The sequence below is a fragment of the Festucalex cinctus genome, chromosome 2 (assembly GCF_051991245.1).
Source record: "Festucalex cinctus isolate MCC-2025b chromosome 2, RoL_Fcin_1.0, whole genome shotgun sequence".
Lineage (NCBI taxonomy): Eukaryota > Metazoa > Chordata > Actinopteri > Syngnathiformes > Syngnathidae > Festucalex > Festucalex cinctus.
Genome location: NC_135412.1, coordinates 7,656,434 through 7,682,613, shown reverse-complemented (window position 1 = coordinate 7,682,613; position 26,180 = coordinate 7,656,434). Strand labels below are relative to the sequence as shown.

The following is a 26,180-nucleotide window of genomic DNA, read 5'->3' as shown; positions in this document are numbered from 1 at the left end:
GCCACAGTTTTCCTTTGTATCAAAAATTGGTCTTTTTGGAAAATACATCACCATACTTCCCTTTAAAGCTATATTGTAGAGATTTATCTATTTACTAGGGGTGTTAAAAAAAAAATCGATTCAGCAATATATCGCGATACTACATCGCGCGATTCTCGAATCGATTCAATAGCTGAATCGTTTTTTTTTTTGTTTTTTGTTTTTTTAAAGAGCTCAGAATTGTTCATTAGGTAGTCTTACCGTTTCAACGTCTTATCATCATTGCCTTTTTTTTTTTTCTTTTTTTTTGTGTGTGTGTGTGAATCGATTTTTAAACTTCCATTTTTAATGGAAAAATATTCAACAAAACGTCTGACTTCGGGTTAGGATTCACACCTTGAGCATGGAAGAATGTTATATGAACGGAACATTAAGCCTTAATATTTTATTTTAATGCTGTTCAAACATGAAACAGATTACAACCTCTATAAGACTGAAATTTCAGATAAATAAATAATACATTTTCATATAAATCTTACACTCTACAAGCTTACTGATTAGTATTTTCTAAATTTGAATGAAAAAAAATCGCAACAATCGACTTATAAATTCGTATCGGGATTAATCGGAATCGAATCGAATCGTGACCTGTGAATCGTGATACGAATCGAATCGTCAGGTACTAGGCAATTCACACCCCTACTATTTACAATCTAAACAATCATTCTTTTTTTTCCCCCCGACTTCACAAGTTGAATTTCCGAGTTCAAGGAGGCGTTCCCGTACACACTTCCTGGTTTGAATCCCGAAAAGTCCGACTTCCGACCATCCTCGAATGCAGGAATGGGGTACATGAGACAGAAGAGGCGGGAGTTCCAACTTCCGTGTTTTTGCACATCAGCTCGGATTCCGGTTCCGGGTTGCGACATGTGGGCCGCGTTCCAACACTTGCTGCATTTTTGCCCTGTAGTTCCCCATGGTTTGCCTTGCTTGATTTTTTTGGGATGTTTTTGTTTGTCAGACAGATCCTTGTTTACCTCCTTGTTTTTTTGTTTTTCTTATTATTATTATTATTTTTTATTATTATTATTATTATTATTATTATTATTATTATTATTATTATTAATTTTATTTTTTTAACTCCACCACTGCCTCCTCGCCTCGCTTCCGTGCACCTGAGTCCTCAACCCACCACACCACAACATTTTTTTAAATTTTTTTTTGTTTTTTTAATGGAGGCCATAGTTGTTTGTTTGTTTTTTTGGGTGGGGGGGGGGAATGTACAGTCACTCCTGGCATGGTTTTATAATAGTTTGCTTAAAAATTGGAATTCAGTGCGTATTTATTTGTCCTGATGTGGAAAAGTTACCACGGGGTGGCATGTTACAGTGGTACAGTGTTTGTCTCCCAACGCAAGGATTGTTACTGTATTGAACTTCTGTGAGCAAGATACAGAAACTCCAGTAATGTAATCAGTTGGTGGCTGAGGAATTAATTTGTGTAGGAATAAAGTGAAAGAACAAGTTACTGTGAGTAAATGTTCAACTTAAGCCTCCAGTCAAAGTCAAGCCATCCACCAAAACGGTTGTTCACACCATGCTCTAACAGGCTGCCAACTTAGCCTAACAAGTAATTGATGTGCATTTATTATTCAGAAGGGTTAGATCTGTTTACAAAATGTAATGCTCTGTTTAATAGAGCCAGCAGATCAAACACAGCATGTGAATATAAATTGCAATTCCTCTCAGACCATTGGGCTTCTGTTCCATGCTGTAGAAAAGTTGTGCACATTTAAAAGGAGCAGGGAGAGAAACCTGATTTGCAATGTTTTCACACCACTGAAGATAAATATTCAAGTTGGCAGAACTCAATTTGTTTTTGAGTGACATTAGATCATTGTTGATGAATATAGTTAAATCCAGCTCCTTCAATATAATCAAATTATGTATAAAATGTATCCTCTTTTTATCTGGTAAACGTTAATTTAAAACCATTTCTTGAGACAGAATTTAGAATATTTTATTTTATATCTGAAAAAAAAATGTTTTGAATATTGTTGGGCAATAGGCTACTTGAATTTGCACATTCCCCTTAACTATTTGTCTATACGACAATCACTGTTTACTTGAGTACCGTATTTTTCAGATTATACGTCGCTCCGGATTACAAGTCGCAGCAGCCAAAAATGCATTATTAAGAAGGAAAAAAACATATAAGTCGCACTGGAGTAAAAGTCGCATTTTTGGGGGAAATTTATTTGATAAAATCCAACACCAAAAACATACATGTCATCTTGAAAGGCAAAATAAAAATAAAAGACAGATCAACAGGCTGAATAAGCGTACGGTATACTAACGTTACATGACTGACATGCCTGGTAATGTCAGTAACGACGTAACATATTAAGAGTGAGTCAGGTGACGGGAGTCGGAGGCGGAGTGTTGAAGCACGGAGCCAAAGGCTGGTGTTTTATTGACATCAGCTTCTGATGTCTTAACAGCAACTCCCCACTCAGCTAGAAGCTAACAGGCTAACTCCCCTTTTCCACATAACAAAACCTTCCCACCCGAACTCTCCCTTCGTGCCAACGTTCCGTGGGTGAAATGTTCCCATCACTACAAGTTATTCATATAACTAGCATAAAGAACATGCTAACAAGTTTACCAAACTATCAGTTTCACTCCAAATCACTAAATCCAATGAAATCTTCATCCTCTGTGTCACTTTTAAACAACTCCCCCAATTCGGGAGGGAGACGATGCGCCGCTTCCTCTTCTACCGGCAATGTTGAAATTATCAACACAGGCCTAAAGCGCCCTCTTGCGGTTTAGTGTGAAAATAACATGTGAAATGATATAATAATGTTAATAATTTCACACATAAGTCGGACCAGAATATAAGTCGCACCCCCGGCCAAACTATGAAAAAAACTGTGACTTATAATCCGAAAAATACGGTATGTTACGCCCCTCCAGTCGAAAATTACGAGTCCAAGTGGTTCTTGTTACAACAGGCATTTATTGTGGTTAAGCATGCCGTGAGAACTGTACAAAATACAGAAAACACCATATTAAAGAGCTAAATAACACAAAATAATTCTCACAGAGAACATAAAAATATACACATTCAAGATATAACATCTATTTGCCATATCGATCTGTAAACATACCCTATAAACCTGCTAACAATGATAGCATGCTAATGGACTAGCGCTAGCATGCTAGCGAGCTAACAGTAGTACACTACTTCCAAAAGGTCTCGTAAATACTAACAGAAAGAGTGCAAATGCTTGCAAATATGTTACCTCATTGGCCGCATGTACTAGAGAGGAGTAAAATCGCTTCTTCTAACAGCTACAACAGCAGCTCTTCAGGATGACTTTCCATCGGCTTACCAGGAATAACATAGCAATGCGTCAGTCATTAGCGTCCCCATATAAAACGCACATAAAGAACATTAGTTCCACTATAAAAAAAAAACAAAAAAACAAAAAAAAAACGAGCCCTTAAAACAACACAATTCTTACAAATGCATAAAATAAATCTTAATATTGAAATGAAATTAAACTAAATGTATTTAATTTCAAAGCTGACTCTCCTGGCAGCTACACAGTACTTTTTTTTTGTTTTTTTGCTTGGAAACAGCAATGAATGGAAATGCTATGTCCTAAAGTGAAGACATGACAATTAACTGCACTACAGGATAGAAACAAAAGCAACAGTATAGAGAGCTGAATGTGGAGACATGTAAATGAACATTTGCTTTTGTGCCGCACGTGCTTATTTGGGCAGCAGGAGGGTTTTAAGCATCATCGTGTCACCATTGCAGCCCCTGCATTGCACAAATATATCTCCAATTGTCAGATGATGGGCAACAGTAGGTGTTTGCCAGCACTAGTAGGTGCTTGTGTTACACGTATTAGTAAGCCATGCTATGTTAGCATTAGTGTGAGTCCATATGATCAAAACAGGAACACGAGAAATGGATACGTTCTGACCTGCTCAAGGTGATGAACGAGAGGTGAATGGAGGGAGGCAGATGAGTGAGATTGTATCAAAAATGCTTGTGTAAATGGCACTTAATGGAAAAATGGATTCAGCAGTTGGCGACCAACAGGCTGAGAGAGCGCACAGCCCGGGCCATGTTGCTAATGTGTCAGAAAAACAAACAAGTTTCCAAGGAGAGGACATATCACAGGAATTAAATATAGTCGCCTCTCACCAAGAAATGTGATCGGCAACTGAAAAAACAGTCTTTGAATGGCCTGTCACTGTTGCTATAATCGGCGCTTTACATTTTAAAGGCACCATACACTATACGCACATAGTTAATTAGTAGGTGGTGAATGTAGCAGTCATACTGGCGCTTGACCTTGGGAACACAAATGCTACTTTGTTCTTCATTTGATCTTTCCTTCCTGAAGTCACGAGAAAAGCTTCTCCCACATAAATGTCACAACCTTGATTATGTAATACATTGTAATACAAGACAAGGCTGTTAAGAGCTTTGCGCAGAATGTCTGATCTTCCCTCGCAAGGGGGCTGATTCGGGCTCCGACTGTGAATTTGTTTGAACATCATGCCACCTTGAAGTTGAATGAGGTGCAAGACATACAGCCGCATTCTATTACGAGTGCCGCAGTCCACGCAAATAGCAGCAAGCAACGTGCACTTGTGCCAAGTTACCTGACAGTCACCCGTCAAGATCATGATCAACATTTTTGTTTGTTTTTTAAATGGACATACTACAAATCCAGCTGGAAATAACTGCCTGACCAAGACCACACACATTTTACTATACTCTGAATCTATATTTGTGGCATCCGAACTCTCTTCGACATAAACCAAATGAGTCCTCCGGTCAACAAGCGAGAGATGAGTCCACTTTCATCAGCAATTACAAACCATGCCACTAACTCGTCATTAGTAGTCCTTCCTTCTCGTCTTCCCTCCTCAGGCATTTTTATCCCTCCTTACCTCATCTGACAACCCCGCCCCACTCGCCCTTAATAACAAGTCAGCCGCTCCGGGCATCGCCAAGCCCAAACGGTGGACGCTTCTCCTTGACCAACTCACTTGCCGCTGGCTTGCAAAGTTGTTTTCCCAAAGGATTTATCATCCAATAAGAACCAACAGGAAGACGATCTTAGATTACACCGTTTAAGCCATCTCAGTGTCAGGCTCAGTGGGTGAGTGGATAAACTCTTGGAAGGTAATTTTCAGCCAAGCTTGCCTTTTTTGTGGATATTTGGTAGATTGGTCAGATACGGTATGATGGGGACTTGGGGAGGTTACAAAATCAGATCATTGGATGATTCTGCTGATTAGATGAGAATTAGTTCTGTCCTTTTTTTGCATGCTGATCCAACACAGTCCGTACTTACAAGATCATATCAGCTAGAAACCTTTTCTTCTGTTTTGAGCAAAGATACTGTATGTCAAAGTAAAGCCAATGGATGTGGCTGATGCCATCTAAAGAATTGATTTGATACACTTCTATAACTGCCTTTATGTAGTCCGATTATATCTAGGGGTGTCACGATAAGGGCAATATCGTGATATTAAAACTGCCACAATACCGTCGTCGTCGTCATGTTCACAATATTTAAAAGGAACACATCTGTTAAAAAAAGTCAGGTTGATTTCCATTTGTGCAGTTCTAGCACCCTCTAGTGGCTAGTTTATTAGTGCAATTTAATTTTCATTAGGAATGTTTTGGCCTTCTATGTTTAAAATTTATGTTAATTGTCAGATGAAGGGGAACCTAATTTGCTTGTGAAGCGATCAATGTGTGCTTGCATTAGCAAGTAAGTGCCTCAATATTGTTATTAGAGATTGTAGGTGATTTACATGCATTGATGTTATGTATGAAAGCACAATAGTGTGCTTTTTTTTTTCTTTTTTTTTAGTATGAGCTCTCTTTTTTACAATATTGTGATCGCCAACGCCCCCACAATATCGTGATAATTAATCGTATTGTGACCTTCATATCGTGATAATATCATATCGGGATGTTTGGATATCGTTACATCCCTAATTATGTCAAAAACATTCTTGCTTGAATCATGGCATCAATTTGATGACTTTCCCTCTTTACTGGCATTGTGAGATACCTGAATTTGTTTGAATGACGAAATGTTGCATCAGGTATTGAAAGAATATCTTACAAAAATGATGGGAGATAATTAACATTGACAAAAATGGTTAGTGACATGCCATTATTAGTACTGTGAAAGCATCTGGTAACTTGTAAGTATGTGACTTGTTGGAATGGAACTCCCCGAGTGATAATAGTGTGCGGTCAGACTCTGTCACCACATGAAAATCAATCATAGCGTCATAGCTAACTATAGCTGCAGAGGAGAGAGAAGGAAGACATTGCCCTCAAAGATTGCATTTCCACGGCCCGAAGCGTTGCGAGGACCTGTTGTTTCTGTTGGAATTCATATTATTATTCTCCGCAAACGATCGAATTTTTCAGACACTAAACGTGAACGTAAACACACCTATCCTTACACCCACATCGGGCCTGGAGAAAAATTCTGTATTTTAAAGTTGCCATACACCAAATGGGTCTGTGGCGTCTGTTACATCAGGAATACGACAGCATTATTCCATACTTGCATTTCCATTTAAAGCCATAAATAATTGACCATGTGATGGCTGGTCTTGCATCACATGGCGTATGCAGAATGTATATTATGGGGACCAGACACTGCTCATCTACAAATTCCAATCAAAGCTAAACAAACACAAGGTCTGTCTAGTCAGTGGTATTGGCTCATTTCTGTCCTGGCCTACTTTGTAGTTACGGCTTCCTTCAGAGGGCCGTTATGATGTTGATAATACATAAATCATGAAATACACAACAAATCAATATTACTAGTTTTGAAATCAGAAGTCAAGTTTTTTGTTTTTAAGTTGTATTTCATTTTCAACACATAACAATAATGGCAAGTTCCCGTCAACAGGAATCACTCACTCAGATCAGCTGCGGTCTGAAAAAAGACATTTCACAGTAAATCCCTTTAAATGTTATTGGTTGAGGGTGATGGAATTCAGCACCCAACGGTGGCTATTACACGTGTTGCACATATACCGAATGTGCATGTCGCACTTTTAACAAGAGTCTATTGAAAAGTTCTGTGTGCCCAAACCGGAAGGAAGTATATCATTGTTTGCGTTCTCACAATAATTTTAATTGGCTGAGTGTGAATTCTTTTGTGCTCATTTTTACAGGTTTGGTCCAATCTTGGCAAAATGTTGAAACGTTCAAAGGGCTCAGGACGCAAAGTCTGTAAGTATTGAAAGTCTTCTCTCTTGCTTAATTGTTTTGTTTGCTCTGTTAATTTCTGTTGGGTGACACTATACAGCCCACCCAATGTCTATGACAAATGTGTGTCTAATTTACATTTCAGGGATTGATCTTAAATTGTATTTGGACAGTCACATTGCAGCAACAATCGTCCTTTGTTTGTTGTTGGAACCATGAACATGACTGCAATGTGAAGGATTTTATGTAACACGCGATGATGTATCGGTAGTGAAACAGGAAGATAGCCCGTTTATGTAATAGGATTAGCTCATAAGTATGGAAATGTATGTGTGACTCTGTAGATTAAACATGAACTGAACTCAAAGCCAAAATAACACCCCCTCCATCCACATGACACTGAGTGGTGCATCTGTGCTCCGCTTCATGTGAGTGTTGGCCGAGCTGGCGGGCTTTTCAGTTTTGGGCCAGCTGAGTGGAGTCGTCACTCTCAGGCTTTCACAATAAACTGCTGATGAGAAGAAAACATCCCAGGATTAAGGCTGCCTGCCTACTGCTCTTTGCTGTGACCCCGCTTCTCCCACAGTGCCTCCATTTGTTTCTCTGAGCTTTTCTATGTTATGCCTGACTGACTTCCACTTCCTGTCTCTCCACTCACACTGTATTTTACTATCACTGGCTCACTCGAGTTTTTTCCCAAGACAAAGTAGATAGTAGTAGAATTCCCATACATTTCCATAAATATGAGCATGTTTAAACGTTTCATTTCACATACTGTAGTATTACACGTGTGCTCTTTATTATACTCATTTTATTGTGTGAATTATATTCTGTAGGTTACTCCCTTGTTCACCAGTACATTCAACATTTCAATGAGAAAGCTGGCAGCAAATCAGGTAAAACATGCTCGACTAATGTATGAGAACGTTGTTGTTTTTGAAGGCTATAATCACATACGTCACAATACACTTTGAATGATGCAGAAATAGGAATATGGATTTTCCTGTCCGCCTGTTGTCCATCCTGAACAATTTACAACTGAAGAAATTGAACCTAATTTTTAACACTACAGCTTCTTCAGTGGCCTTGAAAATTTGTCATTCTCACAGTAATCATCAGCTATAGAATTTATGTCGATCAATGCTCTTCAAGTCTTGCCTGATTGATTCAAAATCCCAATGATTACCAATAAAAATGCAGTTTTTCATCATCTGTTTGGGAAATCGGCACTAAAAAACAAAAACAAAAAAGACTAAATAAACGAGAGCCAAGTTTATCGTCTCAAATTATTTACATTATGTTCATTATTTATATCTATGTTTACAACACTATGTTACCAACATTTTTTTTTTCATTTTGACAAGTATGTTTTCCTTCCCAGCATTCGGACACCGTTTTCTCCTAAACTAAATACGGCAGACACAACAGATGTAATGTTGGGCTACCTACACATCCAATCACTGAAACTCAAACAGTTAAATAGTTAAGTCACATTAAATCAAAAAGGACATTCAATTTAGCTGATAAACAACATGCAGTATAATTGGGCTGGTATGGACTTATAATTATGGTGCAAAATGCAAAGGTATCCAGTAAACACCCTACACTAACTAGCACACACAATAACTTCCTGAAAAAAAAATCATCTGCTCTCATGTTTTTGAATTTACATCTTTGGATGTTTTTGGACTCACAAAATTATTTCCTGCTCTCTTTGTTCAGCTGCGATCCGGAGAAGATCTAAAATTCCTGGGGTGATCATCACACAAAACACAGTGAACATACCAGAGGGGAAAACCGTCCCAGATTTCAAACGTAAAGTAAATCCAGTAAATGTCCAAGAAGGTGAGTTTCGATATGAACGAACAACGTTGTTATTCACAGTAGCTCTTCAACGATAAACAGCAGCTACAGTTTGTTAGTGTGAAAAAACAAAAAAAACAAAGACTCAACATTCTGACACGTCCTTTAGGGAAAACAGCCGTTTTCAAGGCTTTGGTAACAGGCGAGCCAAAACCTCAAGTGACGTGGAAGAGAGTAAGAGGCAACATTTTAGACAAGGAGAAATATCAGACTAAATACGATGAATCGACAGGAGAATACATATTGGAGGTAAATAAATCAGAGAATTAAATAAAATACCTCAAAATTGCAGTTTTTTTTCCCCCCACTTAACATTTTATGTGTTCCTCCAGGTTCGTGCCGTAATGAGTGCAGATGCAGACACATACAAATGCATTGCAGTGAATGAATATGGAAAAGCTATTTGCTCTGTAGCATTAAACCTGGGAGACCGTAAGTTACATAATGTATTCATTTTCAAACATGTACATTCTTTGGGATTTGCACGTTACTACCGTAATTCTCTCCACCTTTTAGACTTTTCCATTTATCTATATGAATAATAAACCTGCTTAAAATTTGTGTGTTTTTTTTGTTTCTAGTTGTAACTGATCCATCAGATTTCAGAAAATTGCTCCGAAAGACGAACACAAAGTAAGACTTCATTAATGGTGTGTCAGAAAAGTTCCAGGACTTGCATCACCAATGATGTGTTTCAAATCCGAACTTCAAACCATTATCTGCGGTTAGCCTTCGTAATAATCCCCCTTGGGGGTCTAGCACACTTTTACATCCTGTGCCATGCTTTCATGCACTCCTTGGTAGGATTGTTCCAGGATAACGTTTTCAAAAAGGGCACCTTTAATGACCCACTTTGGCTTTGGAAGGGGGGCAATCAGGAGGCAGAATTTTCTGCCATGGCAAAGCACCCATATGTTCTCCAGCCACAAGTCTGGCCTCTTCTAATGCACTGAACGATGCAATGCTGTAGGATCTCTTTGTAGACACTGAAGGGAATAAAGCGTAGCTTTTAACTTGAATTTGTAATAATATACAGTACCATTTGTGACACCAGTCCTGGAACTTCTTACACACCCATTATGTGGACTCTTTTGTGGCAATAACGCATCAGTAGTGCAAATAACATTTTCCACCACTTGTAGTCTTTTAGAGGAAAACCAGACAGAGAAAATCAAAGAAAGAGGCGAGAGGTACCGGGACACACTGCAAAGGGACTATGAGGAACTAGGGACAAAAGACATGCACATGATGGACATGAAAATGGACGAGAAGATGCAGCAAGCGCTGAAATGTCAGGTATGAAATCAGACACATTGCACGCAAGCTGACCTCAAGTTCTTTTGAGATTCAACCATGATGGCGCACTGTTTCGTCACCAACACTGTTATTATAACCACTTATTTTATTCAGTGGAGTGTGAAATTCTTTTTGCCTCTAACAGAATGGAATGAGTCCTCCTGATGAAGACTTTGTAATGAAAAATGGACTTGTAAGTGGCGGATTTGCAAAGGATGCTGAAAATCTCACAAGTATGTTCACAGTTCATTTGATAAGTTTGAGTTAAAGGGATAGTTCGGCTTTTTTGACATGAATCTCTACTTCATTCTCACCTCCAGTGTGTGCGATCAGCACTGACTTACCCCTGACAGTGTTCTGTGACATGAGTTCTGGTCCGGTGTTGGACGAGAGGAAAATAGTCCAGCAAGGTGGCTGGGGTCACGGAAATAAAAGCGTTTTTCTTCTAAAAACAATTTGTGTTCAAAAGAGTGATACATTTGCATCACAATACTCTTTCCTGACAAAAGTCAGACAGCATTACCGCCAGGCACTACTTCGTATCACTGCGCGTCGCCCTGGAGAACAGCTAATCGATGCGCTGCAGACAGCTGATCCTTCCGCCTTCGAAAAGACAAACAACTTGTAGATTAGTGCGCGCCTATCAGCTGCATGCGGGGCGCCGCGCAGTGATACGAACGAACAGAAAAGTAGTGCCTGGCGGTAATGGCGTCTGACTTTTTTCAGAAAAGGAGTTTAATGATGCAAATGTATCACTTTATCACGTGATTTATTGTTGTACCTCTAATCCAAACCAGAACACAATTAACAGTGCGCGTGACCATCGGCGTGCACAGGTAGACCCCTAGAGGTGCTGAGACCCTTGCCCTTCTGCCTAAAGTGCCCTTTGTTGGAAAGTTCGTTGTTTTTTTTTTTTTTGTTTTTTTTGTTTTTTTTTTTTTTTTAATAAACACTTTACTGAGGACAGGTCAGTGTTGACACAATCTTAGAAAAGCTACATGATTAATCGTGTGTGCGTGTGTGTGGTTGGTGAGGTTCGCGCCGTCCGAGCTCTCTCTCTCTCTCTCTCTCTCTCTCTCTCTCTCTCTCTCTCTCTCTCTCTCTCTCTCTCTCTCTCTCTCTCTCCCTCCCTCCCTCCCTCCCTCTCTCCCTTTGTCACGTGACCGCTAGCCACCGTTGGTCGCAGTGGGACAGACACAAACACACACGCACGCGTTTCCTTCCCCTGCTCCTCCACCAGCCAGGTAACTTATTATGAATCCAGTGAAATTGTAATGGTTGTTTGCCCTCTATTCCTTACCTATAATAATTTTGTTGTGAAGTAGCATATGTCTCATACAGCACAAACAAATGAGCATAAATTAGCCGAATGGCCACCTAATTAGCTAGTTTAAAACGCTATATGCTAATTCAATAATAGATAACGTGATAACCACCACATAGTCGGACTGATGGTGAAAGGAAGCTCTCTGTGATCCATGCATTGAAAAGCATTGGACTTTGGATCATTAACAATTAAAATACCCCCAAGTTTTTCTGATCGCGCCCTTGCGGGCGCTCGCATATGTGACACTTCAGCATATCCACTCCAAAAATTCACTGCCCGCCACTAGCAAATAGTCACTAATCACATTCAAAAGCAGTCCAATACATCCTCGTGGTCAAATCATTTGAATTGAGTTGCATTGTGGAAATATCAGAAATGCCCGGATGTTTGGAATTGTCACTTGCCTGTGAGAAATACCTTTTTGCCTTCTTGTAATGACAACTGTCAGTATTATTCATTCTCAGGCCCTTGGGCTGTTTGGTTACTAATTGGTCTATTTATTTACTATTATTCCATTTGCGCAAAAAGTGCCCTTTTTTTTCCCCGAGAGAACTTGCTCCCGAAAATGTCTGTGCACGCCACTGCGCGTGAGCGTCTCTCACCCAAAAGACAATTTTTGTGATTATTTTTATATACATCAAAATGGTTGACAAAAAAAAACCAAGAAAACAAGTTTTGATTTGATTATTATGGTGTATATTTTTCAGTTCCCAATCTGGACTTTGTTGTCAAATTTCAAGAGGCAGTAACCGAAGAAAAAGACACTGCCCTGTTTGAATGTGTCCTGACCCACCCGGTGCCTAAAATCACGTGGATGAGTAACGGCAATGTGCTGGAAGATAGTGACAAATATCAAATCAGTGTGTCGGACCACAAAATGATCCACAGGTTGCTGATCCAAGACTGCTCAGACCAAGACAAAGGCGTCTATTCAGCTGTGGTCGGTGGTGTCTCATGCAATGCTGCATTAGATGTAGAAGGTAATTACTTCAACTAGAAATGTATTCAGTACTCGAATGAACGGTGGATCATTTGTCTTAATTAAAAGTGATTGTGCAATATTGATAATTGTGCTTCAAGCTGACCTTGAGGCAGCTGGCAAGAAGAAAACTGGAGGGGCAGGGATCGACCTGGAGGAAGTGGTCAAGCAGCAGCAAATGAAAAACCAAGAAGAAATGGAGAAGCTTTTGGAAGCTGTCAAAGCAAAATATGATGCAGGGGAACTGACGGAGCAGCAGATATTGTCCACTTACGGAATAGACGGAGAAATAATTTCCCTGACTGGACCCGACAAATACATTCTGGATCACCTGCATAATGCAAACATTGATAGCAACATTCTCAAGTCAATGCTAAATGCATTCTCACCATCTACACAGCAGGTGGTAGGTGGTAAGTACAATTCGAGGTTACATGAAATAACTGATGGCCAATGGCTGACGTCTTTTTTCTTCTTCTTTTTTTTCCCGAAAATACAAAAAATTTAACCAAGTACTGAATAATACATTATTATTATTATTATTATTATTATTATTATTATTATTATTATTATTATTATTATTTTTTATTTTTATTTTTTTTTTTTTTTTTTTTTTTAAACAAACAAAAAAAATACATTATATTTATTAGACTTAGACTTAGACTTGACTTTATTGATCCCTTTGGGATGGCTCCCTCTAGGAAATTTACATGTCCAGCAGCAATAAGAACAGATAATAAAATAAAAAAATAATTCAACCAATCAATAAATAAGGTTATCTCACCGGAGATTGAATTAATAATAATAATAATAATAATAATAATAATAATAATAATAATAATAATAGAATTTATTCATACATGTCATGACAAATTTCAAATAAGGACGTAGGAAATTTTACCAGAGGTGACCAGTAAAATGATGAGCTTGTTTAAGTGGGGGAAAAAAAGGTGTTCAACCCATTATTTTAGGAAGGTGATATTATTTTATATCAGAAGTATTTTATTGCTGTATGGAAAAACTTGTCAAGTTAATCAAACAAAACAGGTCAAAGTTTTCCCCCCAAAATAAGTCTGTCAAATAGCCACTTCAACCTGAGTACTGTACAATGAACCATGAATTTTGAAAATCACATATTTATTTTTAGAAATATTCCACAAAGATGCCAGCCACTTGATACGTTGTAGACCCCAGTCATTCTAAAATATTGCCTCTAGTGACTATCTATGATTTGATACGGACAATTACTTGGCATTATGAAGCAATATCATGACATCATCACAGTCTCATTCAGTCACTATGCAAACAACTTGTTGCTGCACAGATGGTTTTGGAACAGAAAAATCGGAGGTGACTGAGGACAGCGATGCAGGAAACAAGCTAGAAGAAAAAACCGAGCATGCAGTACAAGGTAACCAACCGAGAAGTCATTCTCAAACATTTTACATTTAACAGATACCACCTGAGAAAATACTGAATGGTCCAATTACAACTATAATGATCTACATTAAAATACAGCAGCATCGTAGGTCTAAATGTTAATAAACACATTTCTATTGTAAGTCACTGTAACTTGCACAATTTCAACTTTAACCTTTGTTTTCTGTTTTCCCGTGCAGAGTACAGTGACACATGTGATGATGAGTTAAATGAAATCAATACGAAGCTTACAGCGAAAAATAAAAAATGTAAGTTTGGTTGCACACACAACTGATGATGGTTCAAATTTAAAAGCCTTTTTTATACTCACATAATAGTACGTGCTGTGTTATATTGTAACATTGTCAAACCCTAATTCACTTGGCTTAAGTGCTCAGTTGTTAATTAAAACTCATTTGCTCCCAATAACGTGTAAATACTTTTTTTAATGTTCTAAGTGTCCCAAAGACGTATTTATACGTTTTTTTGTGTTTTTTTTTTTTTATGCTAGAGCATACAGAAGGCTTTGATGCAGCCTCTCAACTGCAAAGAATGGTTGCAGAAATGGTAGTTATTACACAAATGGCCAGCAGGTGGCAGCAGAGCAAAGGATATCAACCAGGGACGTGTAGAAAAAAAGCTCAATTACTTACGATTTTGAATAGATTTGTGAAAACTAATGAAACTTAGCTCTCTTATAATGCTAATTGCTGCAAAACGGAAACAGATAGAAACATACTTTTTTTCCTGATGAAAGAAGAGACTTTAATCTTTCTTTTGAAAGGTTCCATGCTTTTATAGCAATAGAACACAATATTCTATGGGCCTTGCAAAATCAGTCAAAATCCAGTAAAGCAGCCGGGAGCGAACGGGATTGCTTCTGTGAAAATGGCTGGGAGTGAATGAGTTAAGATGTCTAGTTTTCTGTATGTGGATGGAATATAACTTTTATGTAAACCTTCAATAGAGTTCAATACATTATGCTTTGTCGCCACAGATGAAAGCTTATTTAATGAAGACAACGACGCTGAAGAAGTGATTGGCATTGCAACACAACCGAGACGAAAAAGAATCGGCCCACTGATAGAAGACAAAGTCATTGGTACATTATTTTTCATATATATATATATATATATATATATATATAAAAGAAAACAGGGATCTAAACTCGACGTCATAGAGAAAAACTGTGATCAGTTTGGAATTACTCACCCTAAATTGATTTAGGAAATTAAGTAACAGCTGTCAGCCGTAATTCGACCAAAATTGTGTTGATCACCAGTGTAATTCTTAAAGACTGCAATAGTGTCTGTAAATTGCTTGTATCAAAACTACAAGAATGGATATTTACTATTCGCTTGTTAAATAGTGGCCAAACACACAGGTCCACATCACTTTTTTAATGTTATGACCCAGTTTCCTTCACTAAATGTTTATTTTTACATATATTAGATCCAGGAGTTCAGTTCATCTGGGGATTGTCTGACATCAACACAAACATCGGTGAGAATGCAGAGCTAACTTGTAAACTCAGCAAGGAAGACTGCGAGGGCGTCTGGTTCCGAGACGGCAAAAAGGTCAGCCATATGTTATATGGTCGAACGTTGTATGTTAACCATTGGCTTGATTAGATGTTTGTCTATGTCAGCAGAATACATGAGAATAATAGAGAAGATACATATCATCCAGCTTTACAGGGCTTTATTTTCGCAGACTGGCGTACGTGGGCCTAGAGTTTGAACCTTGTTGTCTTTCTAGTGTATTCAATTAAAACTCATTCACTGCCAGCCATTTTAAAAAATTTCAAAATTTTCAATACCCACGCGATATTACGTTCAATAATTATATATAAACCGAATCTACCAAATGACAGAATAGAGTCCCTACTTTTTGCCTCGTCCTGTACTTTTCTAAATGACAATAGAAAAATGTAGGTTGGCCAAAATACAGCATTTCTCCCATGAACTCTGAAACTTTGTTTATTTCGTATAAAATGGGGCAATGATGTCATCTACCGGTGGTTGGGCATCAGTAAAGTTGTTTCCAAGTTTGACATTTACAGTGGAGCATAATCAGATTCTGCCCCATTTATCCCCGCTCTAAAAAATACAATTGACAAGTATACTTGTCAAAGGCAGTGAATGGGTTTTAAATATAGATTGAACAGGATTTGCAAATCATTGTATTCTGTTTTTATTTATGTTTAACACAATGTCCCACCTTCATTGGAATTGGGTTTGTACATCAAACAAGAATGGAAAATAATACCACATTCAAAGCTTCAACAAATACTGTCCTCAGTTATTATTAGTGTTGTTCCGATACCGTTTTTTTGGCTCTCGATACTGATACCCAATTTTGCAGTATTGGCCAATACCGTTACCATACCGTTACTTAAGTTTTGTTTTTTTCCTCAACTTGAAAAAGCTGTCCTGCTATTGGTTCAGAGCATTCACGGGCCAATACGATATCTTAGATCGGCATGCAGTGAGCATGTCACATATCAGTGAATGTTGTGCACGAGCAAGACACAAGATGCTGCATCCAAAATCCTACATTAGCATTGGAATTAATGGTATCGGCATGTTACTTGTGAGTACTCACCGATACCGATACCACTGTTTTAATGCAGTATCGGCACCTCTGCCGATACCAGTATCGGTATCGGAACAACACTAGTTATTATCCATGGTATACCACAACCCAAATCTGAAACTGCAGTAATGGCACTTTAAAGATTGAGTAAGCAAAGCAATAACACACACCTGAGCAGTCACATGTAGCGTCTAACTTATGTATCAGATCCAGATGTGAATACCTGTAAATAAAAGTTGAAATGTTGAAGTCTTAGCTAAAATTTACATTTTGATACCAACCCAATGTTTATTGTCTAAGTCACACACACATAGATTTGCCTCAATGTCATCTTTCCTTTCAGATCGTCACAGATGACACATTTATAATATCTAAAGATGGTGCAATTCATAAATTGCTCATAATGAAATGCCAGGAGGAGCACTCTGGTAAATATCGTTTTGAGGTGGACAATCGCAAAACAGTGGCAGCGGTCAACGTCAAAGGTTTGAAGACTCATCAAAACAACACTTGGTAACGGTGCAACACTTACATGAATTTTTCCCTGTTCAGATCCACCGAGGTTTGACCCAGAAGACCTCAGTGCATTCACGGAGCCTTTGAGAATTAAAGTCGGGCATAACGCCGTCTTTAAGCTCAATTTCCTTGGCTTCGAGCCCATTAGGATCCAGTGGTACAGAGAGGGAGAGGAGCTCCATGATGACGCCAGCAGCACCAGGGTAGATAAATCGACCAATCACAGTCGCCTGCTGCTGAGCAGATGTCAGAGACGGGACTCGGGAGAGATCAAGATCAAGCTCAAGAATGAGCATGGCACCACTGAGGCAATCACACAACTCATTGTGCTTGGTGAGTCCATGATTCAGTCAAACACATGACACACGTCGATCGATTTTTCTGTACAGCGTGACACGTGTGAAGAAACGCTTCAAATAACCTTCCACTTGGTTTGATTCAGACAAACCCACTACCCCACTGGGACCTGCAGAGATCATGCTTAGTTCAGCGACATGCATTGAATTTAAGTGGAGGCCTCCAAAGGATGACGGCGGCTCGCCTGTGACGAATTACGTCATGGAACGACAACAGATTGGGAGAAACACCTGGAAGAAAATGGGAGAGATTCCGGGGGTGCCTTTCTACCGCGACACGGACGTGGACCGTGGACGCAAGTACTGCTACCGAATCCGAGCTTTGACCTCAGAGGGTGTGAGCGAAGTGATGGAGACTGATGACCTGCAAGCTGGCATACTGGGTGAGGCTTATAGGCTTCACGAGAAACTTTCTCATCTACAAATATGGTCCGCTGACTGAATACATTCAAAATTATCCTTTAAGGCAGGGGTGTCCAAACTACGGCCCAGGGGCCATTTGTGGCCCGCCATCCATTTTTTTAGTGGCCCGCGACATATGCTAAAAATGGCATTTGACTCAGTTCAAATAAAATAAAAGCAAAAATGTTTGGAGATGGTCAAAGTAAGAAGGGAGGGTGTCGAAAAAAACACAGGTGCTATTAAATGTTATTTTAATTCAGTAAAACTAACGAAAAAATACAATTAAAAAAACTTCGTTAACGAAATAAAATAAAAACGAGGATGCTTTTTAAAAAAAGAAAACTGCAACTACATTTTACGTTTACAAAACTAACTAAAATAAAACTAACTATAATTATAGCAAAAATGTCCTTCGTTTTAGTATTTGGTAATTAATTTAATGCATGAGCCTTTGCAGATGATTTTAAATGTGATTTTTAGTAGATTTATTCTGATATAAACCGGAATAATGACGTCACGCCCATGGTGTTTTTTAAATATTGCGCACAAGTAATACACATTAAAAAAAACTAAAACTAAGACTGAAACTAACTCGACTAAAACTAAGCATTTGTTAAAGAACTAAAACTAATACAAAAACTAACACTACCCCCCTGAAAACTAATTAAAAATAACTAAATAAAAAAACAAAAATAAAAACTAAAATGAAAAATTCCAAAACTATAATAACCCTACAGCCATATTACAAATAAATTGGTTTATATACTGTAGCATTTTACTAAATATGCAAAAAGCACAAATAAATTATTTGTACAATTTTTAGAACTAAACACAATTTCTCTTCATAACATTATATGGCCCTTGCGTCCTTCTGATTTTCTAGATGTGGCCCTCAAATGAAAAAGTTTGGACACCCCTGCTTTAAGGAGTCATGAAAAGGTGTTTAAAAATCAAGGCGAACAAGTTTAAAAAGTTGCCTTGAGCGCTAATTACTCATGAGTACTATTGAACATTTTCAACATATATATTTAGGTTTACGATAGTGATCTCATCACTATCGATATCCTACCACAAGCCGGTGGTTAGGAGGTGTGACAATCGTTCCTTGTTCGTCGTGGGTAGGTCACCATCAATCGGATCACTGATGCAATTTTCAGGAAGACTGGAGCTTTGCCAATGTTCAATGTTCCCCCCAAAAAATGACCTATACAAAGAACAGGCTTATAGGAGGATCCTGTGTGACGTATTGTTTGTGTTTCGCGCGTTGCATCATGGGAAATGTGTGGCAAGAGCCAACGTGTTTTGCCTGGAGTTCGATGGTTTCGCACATTTGGAGGTGGATTAAGAGAAGCAGATGGTTAATTCTTGTGCCATAAATTGTACGGCCCGTCAGGTATGGTGTTTCTATACAGTCCGCCACGTTTTCTGTCACATGCGCTAAAAATTGTCAACAAAGGTCCTCTTATAGTTCAAGATACTTAATACAAGATAACCTAAATAAGTTTTCGAGGTGTTGTACAACATAAAATTCTTTTCAGTAAGGAAAATAAAATAGCATGATTGTAGGAAGGCGACAACCAATATTTCCCATTAACAATTCAATAAACTCAAAATATAACATTTTAACCTTTAGTAATTACAATCGATTTCAATGATGTAACCACATTGCAATTCTGAACTCTCAAAGTCACAAAGGACACATTAAAGTTTAAAGTAAGACGCATGACTCACGTTCTCAATGTGGAGTATTCTTTTACCCATTTTAAATAACTTAAAATAAAATTACTTCCTTCCATTGTGAGCAGCTTTAACCTCAAATCATAATCAGGAAGAAAAAAAAAGTGTGACTACTTCACTGTGAAAATCTCACAAGTACTTGTTTTTTTTTTGTGAAACAATCAGCATAAATTTCCCTTTTAGGTCATAAAATAGAAAGACATTCTGCAAAAACAACATAAAAGGCGCAAAAAATATATTTAGAAAGCCGCTAGAGCTTAGCCCCATTCACCTCGTGGTGTTCTCCACACACACGCACACAATCACAGAAGATTGTTGAAGATTGGACTGTATAGCAGCACCCTCTGCTGCCAAACAAGGTCATTACATCAAGCATTATTTTTTTTTTCTCTCACCACTTTCTATTTTGCCCAAATGTAAGTGAGATGAGTCAGATGATGATGCTACAAGACAAGTCAAAGTTGAAGATGGTGATGTAAGAATGTGATCTATTTGGGAAATTGTGCGATCAGAAGAACTGGAATGTATTTCATGCATGGATGAATGGAATATAGTATTTTGTAGTCATCCATCCACCCATTCTCTTAACCGCTTACTCCTCACAAGGGTCGTGGGGGGTGCTGGAGCCTATCCCAGCTAGCTTTGGGCAGTATAGGCGGGGTACACCCTGAACTGGTTGCCAGCCAATCGCAGTTTACTCTAATCATAATAATCAATATGTATTTTTTTCTCTAAATACTTCCAGCATTCCCTAGTGCCCCTGCACCTCCAAAGGTGGTCAGTGCCTTTGATGACTGCATCAACCTTTCTTGGAGTGCACCAAGTAATACAGGAGGCTCACAAATTCTTGGCTACATTGTGGAAAAACGCAAAAAAGGAAGTAATCTCTGGACTGGGGTCAATGCTTCAAATGAGCCAATAAAAGGTTTGTTTTGTGTTTCATTTTGTTTTTGTAAAGCTTAGCGTAACCGTGTTGTTGTATTTCCAGAGAAGAAATGTGCAGTAAAGGATGTGGTGACAGGTTTGGAATATGAATTCAGAGTTTTGGCTGTGAACCTTTCGGGACCTGGGGAATTCAGCAACCCATGTGACTTTGTTTTTGCTCGGGATCCCAAAAGTAAGTGTGGCATTTGAAATAAATCTGTAAACTTACAACTTTTCATGTTGTTTCAAGTTGTTGTTTCTTGTTTTCTGCAGAGCCCCCTGGTAAAGTTATTGGCTTAAAAGTGACAGAAACTTCTTACAGCCACTTTGTCTTGACCTGGACCAAACCTCAGGACAAACCTGACATCCAGGATGAAGCGAAAGGATATTTTGTCGAGATAAGGAACGCGCAGTGCCTGGACTGGTCGCGAAGCTTCACCATCACCAACACCTACACCGTGAAAGGCTTGAGAGCAATGGATATGTACTGGGTCCGAGTCATTGCAACCAATGACGGAGGAGAGGGCCAAACTGAGGAGCTGCCCAACTATGTCCTTGCAATGCCGCCCCTTGGTATTCTTCGTCACTCATACTTGATTTTCATATAGAAACACAATTTCTTGAAGATTATTTATGATGGCTAATTATTTCCATGTTGGACTGTATGATTTGTTCACTTACTGTTTTTTGTTTTTTGTTTTTTTTAAACAGCAACTTCACAATGTCCACTTACAGGCAGAACACAAGAACAAAAATAAATAAATAAATAAATACTGAACATTTGTCAGCCATATTTTAGCTATAGTTTAGTAAACTATACCATTTTTGTCTGTCTTTTACAATTTTATAAAACCAAAAGAACGGTTTGTTGCATAAGTGTGACTAGACTTAGACTTGACGTTATTGATCCCTTTGGGATGGCTCCCTCTGGGAAATTTACATGTCCAGCACCAATGAGAACAGATAATAAAATAAAAAATAATTCAATCAATCAATAAATAAGGTTATTACACCAGAGATTGAATTAATACTAACAATAATAATAATAATAATAATGATAATAATAATAATAATAATAATAATAATAATAATATGAAAAATAAGAATTCAATCAATCAATAAATAAGGTTATTACACCAGAGATTGAATTAATAACAATAATAATAATAATAATAATAATATGAAAAATAAGAATTCAATCAATCAATAAATAAGGTTATTACACCAGAGATTGAATTAATAATAATAATAATAATAAGAAGAAGAAAAATAAAATAAAAATTCAATCAATCAATAAATAAGGTTATTTATAGTGTTGTTCCGATACCGTTTTTTGACTCCCGATACCGATACCCAGCTTTGCAGTATCGGCCGATACCGATACCATACCGATACTTAAGGTTTTTTTTCCTCAACATGAAAAAGCTGTCCTGCCATTGGTTCAGAGCATTCAAGGACCAATAGGATATCTTAGATCGGCATGAAGTGAGCATGTCACATACCAGTGAATGTCATGCATGAGCAAAACACAAGATGCTGCATCCAAAATCCTATATTAGCGTTGGAATAATTGGTATCCGCATGTTACTTGTGAGTAGTCACCGATACCGATACCACTGTTTTAATGCAGTATCGGCACCTCTGCCGATTCCAGTATCGGTATCTTATCTTTCGATATCTTTTTAGTGAGACCAAAGTTTACAAACAAAAGAATGAAAACCTTCATGGTGGTGAGGGCAGGAAACACCGTCAGGGTGACCATAACCTTTGAGGTGAGAGTCAATCTTTTAGCATGTCTTGGACTTTGAAAATCCAAATCAACATATTCTGGGATGTCATTCCTAATGTCACTTTTTAAAGGCTTCCCCGCCACCGGATATCATGTGGCTCAAGGACAACGGGCCTGTGCCAAAGCGAGTCACAGTGAGTAACTCGGACGGCGCTTCCCAGATCTTGATCCCTTTGTCAGAACGCTCAGATTCAGGCATCTACTCCATTTTGGTGAAAAATTTGGCAGGACAGGAAACCTTCACTACAGAAGTTAGGGTCACAGGTAAACATGCTCATGCGAAGGTTGAGAGGCCTTCAAATAAACATGCGTTGAAGTTGATATGTCAAACTGTGCTTGCAGATGATCCCAAGCCTCCCGGGCCGGTGGAAATCGAAGAAAACGTGCCCGGTACAGTGCAAGTGTCTTGGCAACCTTCTCCTGATGAGAAGCTTGATGATCGGCTGCATTACACAATTTCCAAATTGGACTCGACCAAACACACGTGGACCACAGTGGCCGACAGGCTCTTCAATAACAAGTTCACCGTTTGCAATATCATGCACGGGAGGGAATACCATTTTCGGGTCTATGCCAAGAATGACATGGGAGTGTCCAAACCCTCTGAGTCACCCACCTGGGTGGTGGGGAGAAAGAAAGGTAAGTGTGGCATACAACCAGGGGATGATGACCACTAAAAAGCATGTACAGCGAACCCTTGCATAGTCACCGTTTGGCTTTGGTCAATTATAAATTTTGTACTTAGGCCAACGACATGGCTGACATAATAGTAATGTGGCCTTTTTGAGCCAAAGATCAACATTGAAGTGATGGGAGGAGCTTCTTTACGACCGGACATAGCCTTGTCTAACAAAATATAAAAAGTGTTTTATCACCATCTTGTGGCATCTATAGATGGGCGCCTAATTCACAGATATTCACTATTCGCAGCAGGGTTCCATTCCCGTCACCTGCGAATAACAAGGATTCACTATATCGCCAAATTGAGTTTATTTTTTTCTATACTAGCAGACAGACTGATACCAAGAAAAAAAAAACAGGGGTTTTGTATTTGTATTGTTTTGTCTTTGTTTTGTTTTTTTAATAAAGTAAACTGTTTTACACAAACCAAACAGAAAACAAAATACCGTATTTGCCGCACTATAAGGCGCACCTTCAATGAATGACATATTTTAAAACTTTTTCCATATATAAGGCGCTACAGTAGAGGCTGGGGTTACGTTATGCATCCATTAGATGGTGCTGCGCTAAAGGGAATGTCAACAAAACAGTCAGATAGGTCAGTCAAACTTTATTAATAGATTACAAACCAGCTTTCTGACAACTCCATTCACTCCCAAAATGAATAAACAGCTGTTTTATTATTTTCTCTGAAGTAAAGTATTAGTATTAGCTAGCGTTCCAAGATGGCGATCCATATATAAGGCGCACTGGATTATAAGGCGCATGGTTAGCTTTTGAAAAAAATTGAAGGCTTTTAGGTGCGCCTTATAGTGCGGAAAATACGGTACAACAAATTTACATCCACATCCATCATTTTTGATTGTATAATAAAATATCTGTACTAATTATGAAAATATATATTGCATAGTTGTACAGCAGAAAAAAAAGTTAGGTGCCATCTGGTGAATTTAGCAGGACACTCCGCTACTAAATTACCACATCACAAGCTTAATTTCATGTAATCATGCACAAAACCTTCCTTTGCAGAAAAGCTTTCGCTGATTTTACCGCACAGAGAAGAACGTGACCTGCGATGTGCCCCGGAATTCATCGTACCATTGAAGCTGCACACGGCACCGAAAGGCTATGAATGCTACATGAGCTGCGCTGTGACAGGAAACCCCAAACCTCGAATCACGTGGTACCGAGATCATGTCAACCTGAACACAAACGCCAACTATTACATCTCAAACACCTGTGGAGTTTGCTCCATGTTGATCCTCAGCGTCGGCGCTAAGGATGTGGGACAGTACACGGTCATGGCAGAGAACGCCCTGGGCCGATCGGAATGTTCCACCATGCTCAGTGTCACAGGTGAGGGGTGCACTTGACCTATTAATTGAATGCATACAAGTTGGTTTCTGAAGTGCCTGCGCAGCCATGAAATGTGAAATTACATCATTTCCAAAACTGTTGCCGTAAACAAGGGACCATGCACACAGAACAGAGAGTTTCTCCACCATTGGCTAGCCAGCTAAGATGGCCGAAGAGCTGCCATTTAAAGTGACAGTGTGTCGGACTACACTTGTATAAGCAGCAATGCAATTTTTCTGGATGCACAATTATCAACAGCGCTTACAGCGTGATCTTCTGACATACTTGATTGTTTGAGGAAGATGACATGAGGTTCAAGCTGATTTGGGTTTTGGCTTCTCTCTCTGTGTGCCACATATGCACAGATTGGAACACAAATTGACAAGTATAATTTGGCAGGTTGAAGAGGTGTTGTCCCCACTTAGCTTATATGCATTAGACAAATTTCCTGCAAAAACAAAAAGTAAATTAATCAAATGGTTGATGTCAAGAGAACTGTGAAAATATGTTGGAAAGTGTACTGTAATTCTTGACTCTAATAGTAATAATAAAATCGTGTACTGTTTATTAATGCAAAACCTTTTGGGGGAGAATGATTAATAATGCAACATGCTTGTCTGTCTCCCGTTCAGAGTGAAGAATCTGAGAACAACCAGGATTGTTTTGGGGATTTCTTTCTCTCTCTCTCTCTCTCTCTCTCTCTCTCTCTCTCTCTCTCTCTCTCTCTCTCTCTCTCTCTCTCTCTCTCTCTCTCTCTCTCTCTCTCTCCCCTCTCTCCCTTCCTCGCCCGCGTTGTTGTAGTTATGCTGCTTGGATATAATCCATCAGTTACATGACATAATTTGTTGGTTTGTTACAAAACCTGTAATAAATGTTTTATTTGTCAACATTTTGTGTAGTGATTTTTCTTTATTCTAATTTGTAGCAGAGTCTGTGGCCATTGTACATGATTAGAAGAATACAGTGAGAGAATTTTATTTTATTTCATTTTATTTTATTTTATTTATTGTTTTAAAGAAATACAGGCCATTCCATTCAATTGTTGCCATTTGCAGTCATGGGAAATAATACCTATGTACAAATGCATGATAAAATTAACTGTAAAATATATACTGCACATTAATCCATACATTTTCTCAACCACTTGATCCTTGTGAGGTCACAGGGAGTGCTGGAGCCTATCCCAGCTGGCTTCGGGCAGTAGGCCACACGTTGAACTGGTTGCTAGCCAGTCGCAGTTGCACTTTAATGTGATTGCATATTTAATAAATATATTTTAAAATAAATGTAAAATATCGGCTTAGTCCTCTTACCAAAGTTATTTTTTTAATCAATCCATCTATGCATCCATCCATCTATCCATCCATGCATCCATTTTCTCAACCACTGCTCCTCACAATGGTCGCGGGGGGGGGGGTGCTGGAGCCTATCCCAGCCGGCTTCGGGCAGTAGGCGGGGTACACCCTGAATTGGTCGCCAGCCAATCGCAGTATTTTTTTTAAATGCAACTGTAAAAGCCCTATAATTTGCTTATGGTGACAACAAGCTATTAGCATCAAGACAATATATTTAAAGTATTTGCTAATTCTATGCTATAAATACTGTTACTTTGAGTCAATTACTCAAATGAGGTGTTACAATAAAATACCACTATGATAAGTTTGTCTGTCATACAGCAGACCAATATAC

At 38.5% G+C, this 26,180-nt stretch overlaps 1 protein-coding gene across 6 annotated transcripts in view; it reads left to right on the top strand.

Annotated features, from left to right (window-relative positions):
• The window catches only part of LOC144013557 (immunoglobulin-like and fibronectin type III domain-containing protein 1), a 25,399-nt gene extending 133 nt beyond the window's left edge, over positions 1 to 25,266 (top strand). The window contains exons 1-27 of one of the 6 annotated variants that reach the window (XM_077512585.1): positions 4,988 to 5,190; positions 7,218 to 7,275; positions 8,088 to 8,147; positions 8,974 to 9,096; positions 9,224 to 9,363; positions 9,447 to 9,546; positions 9,696 to 9,747; positions 10,257 to 10,410; positions 10,556 to 10,643; positions 10,731 to 10,820; positions 12,445 to 12,717; positions 12,818 to 13,129; positions 14,041 to 14,127; positions 14,336 to 14,404; positions 15,133 to 15,237; positions 15,588 to 15,712; positions 17,074 to 17,215; positions 17,283 to 17,579; positions 17,689 to 17,985; positions 20,487 to 20,666; positions 20,730 to 20,858; positions 20,939 to 21,238; positions 22,352 to 22,437; positions 22,526 to 22,718; positions 22,797 to 23,093; positions 24,165 to 24,491; positions 25,124 to 25,266. In XM_077512585.1, the coding sequence (XP_077368711.1) occupies positions 7,239 to 7,275; positions 8,088 to 8,147; positions 8,974 to 9,096; positions 9,224 to 9,363; positions 9,447 to 9,546; positions 9,696 to 9,747; positions 10,257 to 10,410; positions 10,556 to 10,643; positions 10,731 to 10,820; positions 12,445 to 12,717; positions 12,818 to 13,129; positions 14,041 to 14,127; positions 14,336 to 14,404; positions 15,133 to 15,237; positions 15,588 to 15,712; positions 17,074 to 17,215; positions 17,283 to 17,579; positions 17,689 to 17,985; positions 20,487 to 20,666; positions 20,730 to 20,858; positions 20,939 to 21,238; positions 22,352 to 22,437; positions 22,526 to 22,718; positions 22,797 to 23,093; positions 24,165 to 24,491; positions 25,124 to 25,128 (4,068 nt within the window). In that variant the 5' untranslated portion in view covers positions 4,988 to 5,190; positions 7,218 to 7,238 and the 3' untranslated portion in view covers positions 25,129 to 25,266. The other 5 variants (XM_077512587.1, XM_077512583.1, XM_077512582.1 and 2 more) reach the window with 5 other exon arrangements.
• The last annotated feature ends 914 nt before the right edge of the window (positions 25,267 to 26,180 follow it).